This window comes from Leiobunum rupestre, chromosome 11, assembly GCF_980474605.1.
Source record: "Leiobunum rupestre chromosome 11, qqLeiRupe1.1.hap1, whole genome shotgun sequence".
Lineage (NCBI taxonomy): Eukaryota > Metazoa > Arthropoda > Arachnida > Opiliones > Sclerosomatidae > Leiobunum > Leiobunum rupestre.
Genome location: NC_143394.1, coordinates 30,324,564 through 30,340,282, shown reverse-complemented (window position 1 = coordinate 30,340,282; position 15,719 = coordinate 30,324,564). Strand labels below are relative to the sequence as shown.

General features: G+C 36.7%; 1 protein-coding gene across 1 annotated transcript in view; it reads right to left on the bottom strand.

The window, feature by feature from the left end:
• The window catches only part of fuss (SKI family transcriptional corepressor fussel), a 49,200-nt gene that overhangs the window by 28,745 nt on the left and 4,736 nt on the right, over positions 1-15,719 (bottom strand). The window contains exons 2-3 of the mRNA XM_090162270.1: positions 13,044-14,580; positions 11,443-11,807 (exon numbers count right to left, since the gene is read on the bottom strand). Coding sequence (XP_090018396.1) covers positions 11,443-11,807; positions 13,044-14,490 — 1,812 coding nt within the window. The 5' untranslated portion in view covers positions 14,491-14,580. The remainder of the gene's footprint in view (positions 1-11,442; positions 11,808-13,043; positions 14,581-15,719) is intronic.

Below are 15,719 nucleotides of genomic sequence, written 5' to 3'. Positions count from 1 at the left end.
TAAAGTTATTAAATTTGGTTCGATTAACGTTAATTTTGGGGTAAGGGTTTCTTTGGTATTTGTAATTAGAAATTAATTTAACAAATTAAAATCAGATAGATATTTTGTTGAAGCGATTAAGGACTAAAGTTATTAAATTTGGTTCGGTTAACGTTAATTTGCGGGTAAAGATTTGCTATTTGTAATTAGAAATTAATTTAACAAATTAAAATCAGCTAGATATTTTGTTGAAGCGATTAAGGACTAAAGTTATTAAATTGGGTTTGATTAACGTTAATTTGCGTGTAAAGATTTGCTATTTGTAATTAGAAATTAATTTAACAAATTAAAATCAGCTAGATATTTTGTTGAAGCGATTAAGGACTAAAGTTATTAAATTTGGTTCGGTTAACGTTAATTTGCGGGTAAAGATTTCTTTGCTATTTGTAATTATAAATTAATTTAACAAATAAAAATCAGCTAGATATAAAATATTTATAATCCCATTATTAAATTTAATATTTATTTCGAATTTTAATTAAATTAAGGACTAAAGTTATTAAATTGGGTTCGATTAACGTTAATTTGCGAGTAAAGATTTCTTTGCTATTTGTAATTATAAATTAATTTAACAAATAAAAATCAGCTAGATATAAAATATTTATAATCCCATTATTAAATTTAATATTTCTTTCGAATTTTAATTAAATTCTTTAAATTATAATTATCATATTTAGTTGGTTTTATTTGCACAAAATTACTTGTTAAAAAAGGGGGAATACAACGATGTTTAAAAGTGCGCGAGAAAATGGTTTTATTTTAAAAACAATTTAAAATTTATACCCGACTAGTTTTGGACGCGTTATCGCTCCGTCATCAGGGGGATTGACCCGTTCATCCTTACATCTCTTATTTATAAGTTCGGTCACAGTAATTTTTTAGAATAAAAGTTTTTTTATAACGTGGCCGAAACTAGTCGTGTATAAATTTTAAATTGTTTTTAAAATAAAACCATTTTCCCGCGCACTTTTAAACATCGTTGTTTCCCCCTTTTTTAACAAGTATAATTATCATTTGAAATTTGATCATATTGCAGTTGGATTACTTCACCTTGGACACGGGCGTAACGCGTGTGGAACACTTTTACAGGCGCCACGGCCGATATTTCCTCGCGAAACGCAAAATACCGTAATTTCGAGAAAGAGCTAAAACCTTGATCCCCATTAAAAATCAATCAACGTGATAAACTTGATAAGCCCACACCTGGAAAGGTAAGGAACTAAGCGAGACTAATTTTATTTCAAAGGCAGTAACACTTACTCCCACCCGCGACGCTAGAGTCCCCGTAAAAATAGGGTCCGTGAAAGGGAACAATGAAGATATAACTGTTTCCGAGGGCCGCTTCCCCCGCACCCAATTTATCTCCGGAGGGGTCCTCTCCGCGGAAGGTGTCGCGCGTCGGGATGAGGCCCTCTCCAATTGATTTCGGAAATAAAGCGTAAACGTTCCGCTCACAGACGTAATGCCTTTAAAAGTGGTGCCGTCATTTTAATATAAGCGGGAACACGCACGGACGAGAGAAAAGAGCTAGCCGCGTTTCAATGCAATCACGCGGTAACTCGTGTTTTCGTAGAAAATCAGATACACGTTCTTGTTCAGATTAGAAAATCGATTAATTTCTAGAATCGAAATATAAAAGTTACAGTTAGAAAATAGATCAATTTGTAGAAACGAAATTTATACCTTACAGTTAGAAAGTAGATTGATTTCTAGAATCGAAATAAATACGTTACAGTTAGAAAAGAGATGGATTTCTATAATCGAAATATAAAAGTTACAGTTAGAAAATAGATTAATTTGTAGAATCGAAATTTATACGTTACAGTTAGAAAAGAGATGGATTTCTATAATCGAAATATAAAAGTTACAGTTAGAAAATAGATTAATTTCTATAATCGAAATATAAAAGTTACAGTTAGAAAATAGATGGATTTCTAGAATCGAAATATATATGTTACAGTTAGAAAATAGATTAATTTCTATATGTTACAGTTAGAAAATAAATTGATTTCTAGAATCGAAATTTATACGTTACAGTTAGAAAATAGATTAATTTGTAGAATTGAAATATATACGTTATAGTTAGAAAATAGATTAATTTGTAGAATTGAAATATATACGTTATAGTTAGAAAATAGATTAATTTTTAGAATCGAAATCGTTAGTGTTTTTATAACGTACAGTTAAAACTAAAAAATTATTATTTAAAATTTCAAGTTTCCATACATATAATATCAATAATTTTTTCCAATATAAAAATATCGAAGGGACGATCAGTCCCTGTACAGATATTTGAATGTATTACAGTGATTACTCAGCTGATTAAATATTTCCAGAAGAAAATAGGGGAAGTACGTATCTGTAGCTTTGAGCCATAGAAGTCGTCGTGTGACCCACGAAAATGCCTTTTTACGCATAATAAACCAAACTGAAAAAGGAGTTCCACTTTTGTTTTGATTCAACTGGGCTATAAACGACGAAAGCAAATACGCCTTAGCTCAATTAGCAGAGAATGAGAAGGACATTATGTTACAATTGTTCTATTTAAGAAAAATTGATTTTTTAAACGATGTATTCATCCGCGATTTCCCGCCAAACCGTTTTGGCGCGAAAATTCGTGAAAAGTGACGCCTTTCCAAAGCTGACTAGAAGCGTACTTCCCCCTATTTTCTTCTGATATTTAGGATTAACCAAGGTGTACAGATTTTTATACTCTCGAAGATTATTTACATTTTCTGAATAGAATAACGCTCTTATTAGCACTAACTCCTCAAAAACGTACAATTATCCACTTTTTACAGTGGCGTACTTATAAATTCAGGGTGGCTAATTGGGCGATCTTAGGAATTTTACAATTTTGACTTCGAAATTTTTTTTAGGAAATATCATAAAACCTTAAGATAAAAAATAACAACTTTAAACACGGATATTTTGACCTTCTAAAATTGACAAATTTGTCCACTGAAATTCTTTAAATACAATAACTTCCCTATTTCTTAAAATAGTAAAATCCCAAAGCCATAACTTAGAAAGAAAGATAAAAACGAGCTTTTTCGAGTTAGAACATTTTCGCGTCGAGATGTAGCGTGGGTCTCTCCGTCGATAAAGAGCCGTTCTAGCATCTATCTTTCTTTCAGACTTTTATGCCCCCTGAGTACCGGCGAATCGAATTCCGCGGGGATTTCGCGGAAGTATAGTTTACGCCTTTGTAGCGGCGCGGCTCTCCCGCGGTGCACCGTTCAAAAGGGCGCGAGATGGTTACCCGACTGCGGGTACAAAGAGGGGGTAGGCCTCCCTATAGATTGCTGGGAGGTGTACCGGTGGCTAGAGGATTAGGGGAACTATATACTGATTACAATCTGGCGCGGTCGTTTGTTCGTGATGTTAGAAGAGTCCCGGAGGAACTTTGTTATCGGGTGGAGCGGATCACGTTACGAGCCAGTGTAGTGCCGCGCGCTGTGGATGAGATACGACTAATCAGATCGAACCGAGATAGCAGCCAATATGGTTATGATTTTCGACGTTTCGATTTTCATTCGTACAAATCCCTTACACTCTAAATCAATTTGTAAAAATAAAAATCAACTAGAGAAAAATAATTTTAGAAATTAATTTGTAAAACCAGAAATCAACCAGAGAAAAATAATTTTAGAAATCAATTTGTAAAAACTAAAATCAACTAGAGAAAAATAATTTTAGAAATCAATTTGTAAATTGTGAAATCTGAGCCAAAATCAGTTCCATAATCTCAAAATTAGCCCGAAAAACCAGAAATCAACACGAAAATCGTGCTCCGAAATACCAAAATCAGTTTCTGATTTCTGAAATAACATTGAGATTCAAAATCCCGTACGCCAAATTTGCTTTCATTGTTTTACGTTAAGAAACTATATTAAACGATTTACATTTCGCGTGATTTTAAAACAATATATTTTTTCAGGAATCCATACCTCCACTTGGAATGCTTATCGTGGCAGATTTTCGTCTTGATGTGGCGGGCGGTTTTGTTGACGTCACTATGTTAACTTAACAAACAACAACGTGAGAGTGTATTTTTTCTCTCGTAGGCGGGGCCAAAGCCGTCAGAGTGATCTTACCATATCGCGGTACGCCAGGATAAGCATTCCAAGTAGAGGTATGGATTCCTGATTTCATTTATAGATAAAAAGTATAAATAAAAAAGTTTATGATTTGGTAATTTCCCTCCTAACCTAAATTTATTATTGTCCGTGGTTTTAAAACTATAGTAAATAGAAGAATTGCAATTTCAATTTTGAAAAACGTTTTTAAAGGGGAACGGTCAAGCTTTAACCAGTTAGATAGCCCTATAGCCCGTTAAAAACTAAAATTTATGGCGAAAACCGCATCAAAAAATTTTTATTGGTTAATTTTTAATAAAATAAAGAACTTTCGGGAAATCGTAAAGCGCGCGTCCGCCGCGACACCTGGTGAGAAGTCGGTGAGAAAGAAAAACAACGTAAAAGCACGCGCTGCTGAAGACGCAAAAAATATGTTCTGTACGCGCGGCGCGTTCCAGTTATAAGAGACTTAAGCCTAAATTGCGCGATTTTAAAAGTTAGGATAGTTCGCAAATCGCTCATACGGGGTTAAGGGCGCTGGCGGCAGCCCCTAAGATGGCGGCGAAAATTCAAACCCAAACACCTGGCGTTATTTTTCGTTTAAACTTTTTGGGCCAAAAGCTATTTTTTCAAGACAAAAAAGGTACGTGTTAGTATATTGAACATCTTGTTAATCTTTTGCCATATTTGGAAAAGCTGGGCCGTTCCCCTTTAATTACACATTGAGGTTTATTTCAATTTTGGAAAACGTTTTCAAAGCGCCTACTGTTTAATTTTAAAAACTTTGATTAAAATTTTTTAAATTGAAATAAATGACGTATAAATTTTATAAATCTGTAAAAGTATCGGCTACATCAAAAACGGAAAAAATCTTTTGAGGATTGTACCAACATCATCAGCCGAATGCAAATGATACGCGTATAATTTCAGCTCAACCAAACCATCCTTGAAGCGTAGAAGGCAAACTTGATGAGAATGGAGAGTAGAGACCTAAACCGTGAGCGCGAATAAGATGTTTCGCCCAGCCACGAGAGCCTATCATTGAATTCTTAAATAAATATTAATAGAGTAATAGAGGCGAACAAATTGTAAATGAAGTCATCACGCGTCGGCTTCGAGGCGTGTGATCTTTGAAGAACCGCGCCCGCGATCAAAAGAGTGAAAAGGGAGGGAGCCACCAAGATCTCTCTACGCTCGAAAAAGGTGTTCGGCCGACAGCTCCCCCTGCCCACGGAGATTGCGCGGGAAAAGATGCGCTCCGAGAGGAGGGAGAGGGAACCCGAGGGATTTGCCTTCACTGCCAACTATGCCCGACTTTTCCTCTTTAAATATCTCATCGCAGTTTTCCCCGCGTATAATAAACTATCTCGCTTTATATATACGTAATAATCACTAATTTTTTACAAACGTTTTGCTATTTTTCGTAGTTGGCAATCTGGAACTTGGAAAAATAAATTACTCGACTCGCGTTTTTGGGTACTTTTAGGGCGGTGTGGCTTGTAGCGCCACATGGTGTACGATTTTGGAAAGATTTTCAACCGATTATTCGAAAAAGAAGATATGCTTAATAACTTTTTTGAGCACGACCTTGTTAATTTTCCGGAAATAGGAAAAATATAAAATTTAAACATATTTTACTTTTTAGGGGGTTTTTCTAGACTAGTCTAGAGGTAAAGCTGTAAGACGCGTCTGAAGAAGGACCTCGGTCCGAAAGCTCCCGAGTGATTTTAATTAAAATAAACTATGAAGTAGCAGATCTTTTGTTTTTAATAATTATTAGTAAAGTTTTTCTTTTGGATTCGACAAAATGTGAGGAAAATTCCGCGAAATTTAAATTTGAGAACAATATTAGGCTAATCATGGAATGGAATAAAAACCTAAATTTTTTCTCTTTTCGGGAAAATCCGGTCAATTTTCCAGAAAATAATCCTCTGTAATTTTCCAAAAAAAAATTCGACTTACAACTATAGAGTACGTTAATTTTGGGTGGTAATGTTTCGTATTTTTCTCGGTAGGAGCGCTGGATTGCTATGCGATTTGAAGAATGAAAGTTTTGCCTATGATACGGGTCCATTAGTTTATTGGTCCAAGTTTAGATTGCCCCAAATTAGTTTTTAAGGATATTTAATATATTTCGATAAATGTTTGTTTCTTCATAGTGTTGAAAACATAATCGAAATAAATGTTTATTTGACAATTATTATTTATTGAAATAAATTAACAATTGGATTGGGCTACCTATAATGAACTTAAATAGAGAGTGGGCCGAGTAAACCATTTGAATTTGTAGCGTAAAGTCCAAGTGAATTGTATGTTCGTATTCAAATTTATCAGACTAAAAAATTTTAAAAATATGAAATAGGAATATTTCAAAAACTATCAAATAGGAAAATTTCGAAAACTCAAATACGAAAATTTCCAAAATATTAAAATTGCAAAACGTCTAAAATTTACAAATTTTAAAATGACAAGAGTTATAAAATTATAAGGCTTCAGAAATGACAAAAATGATAAAATTTTAAAATTTATAAAATTATAAAAATTAGAAAAATTTAAAAAATTAGAAAAATTTAAAAAAGTAGTAAATTTTTAAAATTATAAAAAGGAGTAAATTTTAAAAACTATGAAAAGTCGTAAATTTTTTAAATTATGAAAAGTCGTAAATTTTTAAAATTATGGAAAGTAATAAACTTTTAAAACTATGAAAAGTAGTAAATTTTAAAAACTTTGAAAATTAGATTTTTTTTTAAAATTATGGAAAGTAGTAAATTTTAAAAATTATCAGCATCGAAAAAACGTTATTTCAAAAATTAGAAATTTTTTAAAAAAATGTGAAAAGTAGTAAATTTTAAAAATTATCAGCAACGAAAAAATGTTATTTCAAAAATTACCAAACTGGAAAATCTAAAAAATAGTCAAATTGAAAAATTAAAAAAATAATCAGACTTCAAAATATTATTCCCTATCATGACGTAAGACTTTTATTCCGGTCCAATTATCCCTCGACAAGGCCGGTACACGGTGTTACACTTTAGGGTCTATTACGTAACTATTTTTTTGGTACCCTTACCAATCGGCAACTTGAAAAAGGACCAAACCGGGAACCCCGCGTATATCGAATTTCTTTCAGCGAGTCTAATTCTGAATCGTCAATTGGCGCTTTCGCCCGCGAAGAGCATGGAGGGCGGCATGGGAGGGGGCATTGGAGGGGCGCAGCATAAGCATTAAATTATAGAGCGCCTCATCCCCATAAAATACACAGCCACCCGACCATCCCCGACATTCTACCTTTAATACTAAATGAATTCGGGCACGCTGTTCCATAGAAATTCGATCACCCCGTCATCCCTATTCTGTAGAGAATTGAATTAAAAATTGATATAATGTTCTTTCAGAAGCGGGGGGGAATCCTAAAAAGGGGGAAATAGGGGGCGCGAGATTAGTAAATCGTTTAAAGAAAATTACTCCATTAGCAGGCGACACCTTGCCACGTTGAAACGTATATTTATTTTGAACGTCATCCTATTAAATTTGATAACAAAGCGACTGGATTAAATTGTTGATTTTTATCGAGTAAATTCTAATTTAATTCGGTGTAATAAATTAATGGATTATCGTTTGCATTACGTGGTCTTTTATGAATCTGATTGGCGTTTATTGGTGCAGCCTGCAGGGGAAGCGTATAGCGTATAACGAGATCAGTATCCATTCAATTTCAAAATGGCTATGAATTAATGAGGCAGTAATAAAAACTAAAACGGCATTAAAAAAATGGAAATAAATTGATAAAATAAGCAGTAAGTAAACTAGATTTAAAAAAATGAATTGGGCAGTTTCAATTCGAAACTAGCAGTAATATGTTTTTTTAAATTATCTATTTGATTTAAATAACAAACTTTATCAGTTTAGTATTTAATTAAATAGCGGATTACCTAATATAGTTTTAAAAAATTTCGAAGCTTCAAATTACTACAAAAAATTGTATTTAGTTATAATTATGTTCAATTTAATGACAGCAATTGGAAACTGTCTATTTGTTCTTGTGCATATTTCTTAAAAAATGTCTGTGTAAACACGTTTTCGGGATAGCGGTTATTAGATGAATATTGTTTTCTGTTGAGTCAAAACCGATTAAAATTGGTCAAAAACGTAAAAGAGGTCACCGAAAGTTATATATATCCTAGAAATATAATTCCTAGAAGCTAGTTTTGGTTTATCTACACAATTATTTACATCGAATTTCTCTTCTTCAGCCGAATCAAATAACTCTTGAATCTTATTCTCCAATTTTTGTGTATCATTTTCGTTTTTATACCATCCGTCGTGATGTAAATATACTGAATACATAAAGATTATGCGGAGTACGCCAGGGTTACCCCAATATTACAATGAGTACGTCGATATTACGCGGAGTATAGTAATTATTTGGAGTACACCGAGATTACGCAGAGTGTACAAATTACGCGGAGCACACGAAGATTACGCGAGAAAGCGAAAATTACGCGGAGTACGCGAAGATTACGCGGAGTGTCCAAATTACGCGGAGTACACGAAGATTACGCGAGAAAGCGAAAATTACGCGGAGTACGCGAAGATTACGCGGAGTGTCCAAATTACGCGGAGTACACGAAGATTACGCAGAGTGTACAAATTACGTGGAGCACACGAAGATTACGCGAGAAAGCGAAAATTACGCGGAGTACGCGAAGATTACGCGGAGTGTCCAAATTACGCGGAGTACGCGAAGATTACGCGGAGTGTCCAAATTACGCGGAGTACACGAAGATTACGCGGAGTGTCCAAATTACGCGGAAGTACACGAAGATTACGCGGAGTGTCCAAATTACGCGGAAGTACACGAAGATTACGCGGAGTGTCCAAATTACGCGGAAGTACACGAAGATTACGCGGAGTGTCCATATTACGCGGAGTACGCGAAGATTACGCGGAGTGTCCATATTACGCGGAGTACGCGAAGATTACGCGGAGTGTCCAAATTACGCGGGAGTACGCGATGATTACGCGGAGTACGCTGACAAATGTCCCATAAGCACAAGTGGTAAAATTAGTTTTGGATAACTTATTTTTTACAAAAGTGATTAATTACAAATTTTATCCTAATTTTCGTTCACGTTGTGTAGTTCTAAAAAAGTATTTAAATAAGCGCTGCACTAAGCAGCATGTCAAAAGCCGTAGGAAGGAGTGGCTAACATTGGAAAGCTACTTCACATCTACTTCCATGAGCTACGGTATTAGCCACAGCTCTGAAATATTTCCTCTCGAGAAAGCGTCGGATCCTCGCTTATTTGGTGTTCAAGGAGAAGTTAATTTACAGGGTTACCGGTACTAACGCCATCTATGTTATTGTTTCAAACTAATAGCGTAATTTAAAATAGTATATTAAAAATAAAAGTGGAAGTGTAATTTATTTCATAATAATTTCCTTATTAATAAATAAAAAAATTACAGGGTAAAATAAAGTCGTTTATAAATGAATTCTAAAAATCGTACAATCTCTTCAAATTTGATTTCGATGACTTTGAAAACTTAATTTTAGGTAACATTGAACACTAAATATTACATTTTAATAGCATTAATATTTTAATTATTAATATAATTCACGCTCTTGTGAAATAACTTTATCGCTATACATTAAAATTCAGTAATTTACTATTTACCACGATAAACTATAAATGGTAATTAGTCTTCATTCGTTAGAAAAAAACACCTATTTAATAATTTTTCTGTAAAAATTAAAGTTTTTCTTAAATAAGTGGAACCATCAAAGCGCCTTAATTAACGAAAAATTAATTTAATCTATCGGATACAAAAAACACACGCTCCAACAAAAGCGGAAAATTGAAAATTTCCCTCGACAATTTATCCAACCTTTGGCGAAAAATCGGGCAAAAGATTTTTTTCCGCTCATTGGATCGCTTGGATTTCCGCTCAAAAATTGGGAAAAATATTAAAACTTTCTTCCCATACATTTCCTATTTTCAAGACAGCATAAATAGAAACTCTTTCAAATTGAGTTCCTCATAGATGGCGACAAGTACGATTTAGCTAGAGGAGGGAGGTGAAATTCACCCGTATAAAAAGATTTCGCGGTGCTTTTGAAGCTAGGAAAAGCGTGAAAAATTTCAAAGTTAAAATCGCTTTTAATGAATAGGAAAGCAGGCGACGATCCAGCCAATTAACGTTACGAGGTAACCACCATTGCACGTGGGATTGCCTTAGTACCCCCCCCCCCCTCTGTACACCCCCCTCGTGGCCACCACGAAGCCGGAGGGCTCAAACTTTAAATGGAGAGCGAGGTGGGATATTTCAAAATTTTCACCGAATTTTTGACACCGATTTAAAAACGTTTATAGATGCTTAAGATTTTTAAATTACTTCAGTTCACCCGGACGAGTCGCTTTGAGGGAATTCGAATAACAACTTGTTGAAAATTTCCAAAGTATGTATAGTTAATGAAATATAGTTTTAAGCCTTTTCATTTTTTAACCCGCAGAACGTATCTCTCATAGGAATATGAATAATGTTAAAGTATGTTTTATACGGGTAAAATTTCAGAGCAGGTTTTACAGAAACCTGAATAAATAGAATTTTGACTTCTCTATCTATACTTTAGACTTTGTACGTCTCTTAATGAACGCTTTCAACGCTAATTTCCCTCAGGTACGGAGGTATGTTTAGCAAAACATGTTTTTAAATAGTTTATAAGTACAACTTTATTTGTATGTGGACGAGATTTACAGGGTTTTCTTATCATTTCTTAAAATTTTAGTACTTTCTAATTTCAGAATGGGCGCTGAATATTTTAATTTCATTTTTTTCTTTAAAATAAAATTGAAAATTTCTTTAATTTAATTTTTTTTAAATATAGTTTTCCATCTATATTTAGAAAAAATAAATTAAAGTAATTTAAAGGGATATAAAACTAATATTAAATGCATGTTTGGGCAATTAATTATTAACTGCCAAAATTTCGATTATTCATAAAAAAAATCGGTAACTGTTTATTTATGGATATTATTCTCGGCTATAAAACGATTTTATTTCGGTTATGGATAAAAATAAATAAAACGGATATTTCTTATCCAAACACTGAGGTCCAATCGTTCCATGGCTATATACAAAATGGGTGCCAAAATAAGCGTTCTTTTGTTTACGGCAATTATGACCTACTAAATGGTGATTACGACCGTCAAAATTATAATCTCGAAAATATACAAATATGTACTAAAATATGGCGTAAAATCAACAGTCTATCATCGCTAACAATCGCGCGTATAGAAAAAAAAGGCACTTGGTAACTCACCGGCAGACTATCCCTGTCCAAGTCCTTCCTGATGGGCACGGATTGCGGTCTCGAGGGAGAATCGGAAGTCCTTTCGGTCGCGACGACGGTGGCCAAGCTTTGCCTGAGTTCTTTGACTTTCCGAGATTTGGGCAGGTCGTCGCCGCTATCGCTGCTCACGTCGGTGACGTCCACCTCGTCGTGCTCGCTGCCTTCCGCCGCGCCGCAGTCCGAGTCGTCGCCGCCCGGGGAGCCTCCTCCCAAGCGCCGTTCCGCCTCGTCTCCGTCGACGAAATCTTCTCCAGCGCCGCAGCCTTCGATCGAAGCGCGCGATGAAGCGCCGGCCACCGAACTTGACGGACCCGGAGAGTCGCGATTCACTCGACCTGCGACATTTATTAGGTTTCATTTCATTAATTTCATTATTATATCCACTAAAATTGACTTTTTATCCCTTAAAACTGATCCCGTGTATACTAATCAAAGAGACTACCCGGGGTGATTTTCACCGATTTTATTTAAATTCGGGGGATAAGTAGACCTTTATGTAACTTGAAATTTCCCAAAAGGCAACCAAAAATGTTTTTGATTTCTTAAAATCTACTTTTTTCTATGGAAATTAACGTGGAGAAATCGCTGATTATTATGTTTAAAAAATGTACATTGGGTAAATTTAGGTTAATTTGGGTTTAAATTTGGACAATTTACTGGCATTTATCTTATATACCCATTTTACAAATAATTACCGAAATGTACATGCATATACCCATTTTTACTCATTTTAAAATATAAACCAAATTTACTTGTATTTACCTAATTTACTTATTTTTCCACAAACTTACACGCATTTACCCAAATTAAACTGAATTTACCCAATGTACAATTTTATTAATATAATTTATTTTTTTAATATTTAAAATTTTTTCAAACCATTAAATCTGCGATTTCTCCATGTTAATTTCGATAAGGAAATGTAGGTTTTAAGTTATCAAAATCATTTTTGGTTGCCATGGCAAAACTAAAGCCCGTCGAATTATTTCCTTTTGGAAAATTTCAAGTTACATAAAGGTCTACTTATCCCCCGAATTTGAATAAAATCGTTGCTTATCACCTCGGGTAGTCTCCTTGTAAGTTGTAACTATTTTGTATCGATCCCATTATTCGCGGATATAATTATAATAGGAGCCTCGCGATTAAAATTCAAGAAACACAATGTTTCTCTACTGGATTTTTCACTAAGTCTAGATTTAATCGTTTGGGTGTATTTGATTTTAGCACTTTGAAGAGAAATACAATCATTTGAAAAATGCAGTCCAAATATCAGTAGGATTCTCCCTTTCCATATCTATAGATTGCAATTGGCCTACTCCTGACTAGCCCGGGAAAACTGTGAAATTTTAATCCATTCTGTGGTCGTTTAATAATCTAAGACTTTTTTAAATTGTAATTTCCCATCCCTTAAATTAATTATGAGATGTTACACTTCTATCAAAATAAACGTGAGGCTCTCTTTTGTAATTAAATTAATTAAAAATAGGAAGTTTGTGGTATTTGGATGTATAGGAAATTTAGCTACATCTCTTAAAATTTCAACTCGAAATAAAGAATAAAAAAAATCTTACCGGGAATAATTCTTCCAACGGGGCGAAACGCGGAGGGATGAGTGACCTCCCCGAAGGTGACCGGCTCTTCCTCCCTCAGCAGAGACGGGGTTCCATCGCTCGACGATGACAAGGGTCTTCGATGGCCGTCTCTGGGCGTAGAAGAGGTCGACGAAGCGTCCCCGACCCGAAAAACGTTCCCCGACGACACGGAGTCGTTGGTTCGGTCTTCGGAGCTGCCTTCCTGCATGTGCGGGCTCAACCCGTGCGGGCTCAACCCGTGCGGACTCAACCCGGGCGGGCTCAGGGCCGAGGGGCTCATCCCGGGAGGGCTGAGTCCCGCGGGACACAAACCGGGAGGAGGCCTGGGCCACAAGACGGCTCCGTACGGGAGCGGGAAAGGGTGCTTGCCGGCCCACATGTACTCGGCGAAGTTCTGTCGAATGTCATTGGGGCTAATCGTCTTGGACAGCGCGAAAGAAGCGGGTGGCGCGATCAAAGACGTCGCGGAGGGACTCGACATGGAAAAGGTTTTGTTCGGCAGAGGAACTAAGGGAAATAAGGGTTTGCCGTGCAGCGACAGGTCGCGGCCTGAACTGTTCTGGAGGTCCGCGACCGACTCCTGGGCGGCGGACACGACCGAGGCGGTGGCGGCAGCCGCGTTCATCCGGTGTCTCTTCAATTCCTGGTTGCGCGAGAAGCTGTTGAGGCTGGCGGCCAAGACGCGTTTGCGGCTGCCTCCGTTGAACATGGCCTTGACGTCCTCCCACGCGAACATCACCTCGTCGGGCGGGCCGCCGCTCAACTTGATGTGCCTCCGCCACGAATTGAAGTTGGCCGCGTCGGGTTGAACGTACTTCGAGTCCGGCAATCGGTGAGAATGGAAAATGAACTTGTTGGGTGAGAAGAAAAGGCCGCAGTAGGCGCACTTCAAGCATTTGGCCCGGGAGCTGTTGTATCGCGACGGAACGAACGAGCCGCGGCAGCCCCAGGCGCACTGGTGGAACACGTCGAAGGCGAAGTTGTCGGGCAGCTTCGGCGGGCTGGTGTCGGCCAGGAACGATTTGCACAGTCTTTCCGCCTCCCTCTTGGTGATCATGCCGCATCGGCGCGACGACACGGGCATGGCGCCGGCTCTTCTCAGCAACTCCAACTGCACCGGGGTGCACTGCACGCAAGTAATACCCAGTGCCACTCGCCGATTGTGAATCTCGTTGTAGCTGAATTCCTTCAAGAGCGTGTTGGAAATCTGCGCCAGGCAAAGGCGCTCCTGGTTGTCGATGACCAGAGACACGATGGGGATTCCGTACAGCATGACCGAGCGGACCTCGTTGTTGCGTCCGCTGCACGTTTCCACCACCGCCGCCGACGCCGATGACGTCGAAGGCGGGGGATGTCCGGATCTGTGGTGCTGCTGGATGGGATGCGAATAAGCGCTGTGGCGCGACACCTCCTTCTCGGCGCCCATCCTCCTGTTCTCGGCGGGTGACGAAGGACGATGACCATGTCCACGTGACGAAACTCGAGGGTCCTTCAAAAGACGTGGTTTCGGGAGAAACTAACATTATTATTATTTGGCTCTTTGCAACCATAAAAAAGTCCATCAAATTACGGTAAGATATGACACATATGACACGCAAACGAGGGTCAAGTAAAATGATAAAAAAACACCTAATTTCCTGATGACTAACAAGTTCAGCAACAAACTACGCATATTTCAGTTTTCCTTAAGATAAAATCATATCATATTTTATTTTTAAATTAGATCCATAAATTTTTCTTCGTGTTAACATACAAATACGCTTTCAATCAAGACATACCTGTTTACTTTGAACCTAACTACATTTGAAGTTGTACTAAATATAAATTGCGTTTGAAATACGGAATATTTTACCCGCAAACACGGCGAATATCGCCAATTAATTTTAACATTTTTCTCCGATCAAGATACGAATAATTTTAAGGCAGATAACTATTTGGTACAAATTACAATTTACCACGCCATGATAGCTATTTTAAATAAATCAAATTTTCCCTATTTGCCGACCAAAGCGAATAACAATGTTAATAACGCTAGTCGTTCTTTTTCCATAAATTACTCGCCGTTCCCGAAAGGTAATGTAATCAATGGTGTTTTTATGTCAGAAATGCAATCTCCTTCAAATTAAAATAAAATGAACATTTCCGTGCACCTAATAGCATAGCAAATATTATGGCGAAAGTCTAAATGAACTCTATAGCTGTAACAATGATACGGATTCGTTACTTTCAGTGGCGAATCTAGTCGAACTATTAAATCTCTCGCCGTTTAAAAACGGTTTCTTTATCGTCGAAAAGTTCTTTTTTTTCTATTCCCCGATGATTGACCCTTTTGTTCGGAAGGACTGCTTTGATTTGCCGTCAAACAAATCGCTGATATTAAAAATAACGTATAAAAATAGCGAGTAATTTAAGCCAAAAACAAGATGAACGTATATATACTAGCTCCACTTTGATATTTAAAGGGGGACGGTCAAGTTTTAACCAGTTAGATAGGCCTATAGCCCATTAAAAACTAAAATTTATGGCGAAAACCGCATCAAAAAATATTGAGTGGTTAAGTTTTAATAAAATAAAGAAAAATTCGGGAAATCGAAAAGCGCTCGTCAGCCGTGACACCTGGTGAGAAGTCGGTGACACAGAAAAACAACGTAAAAG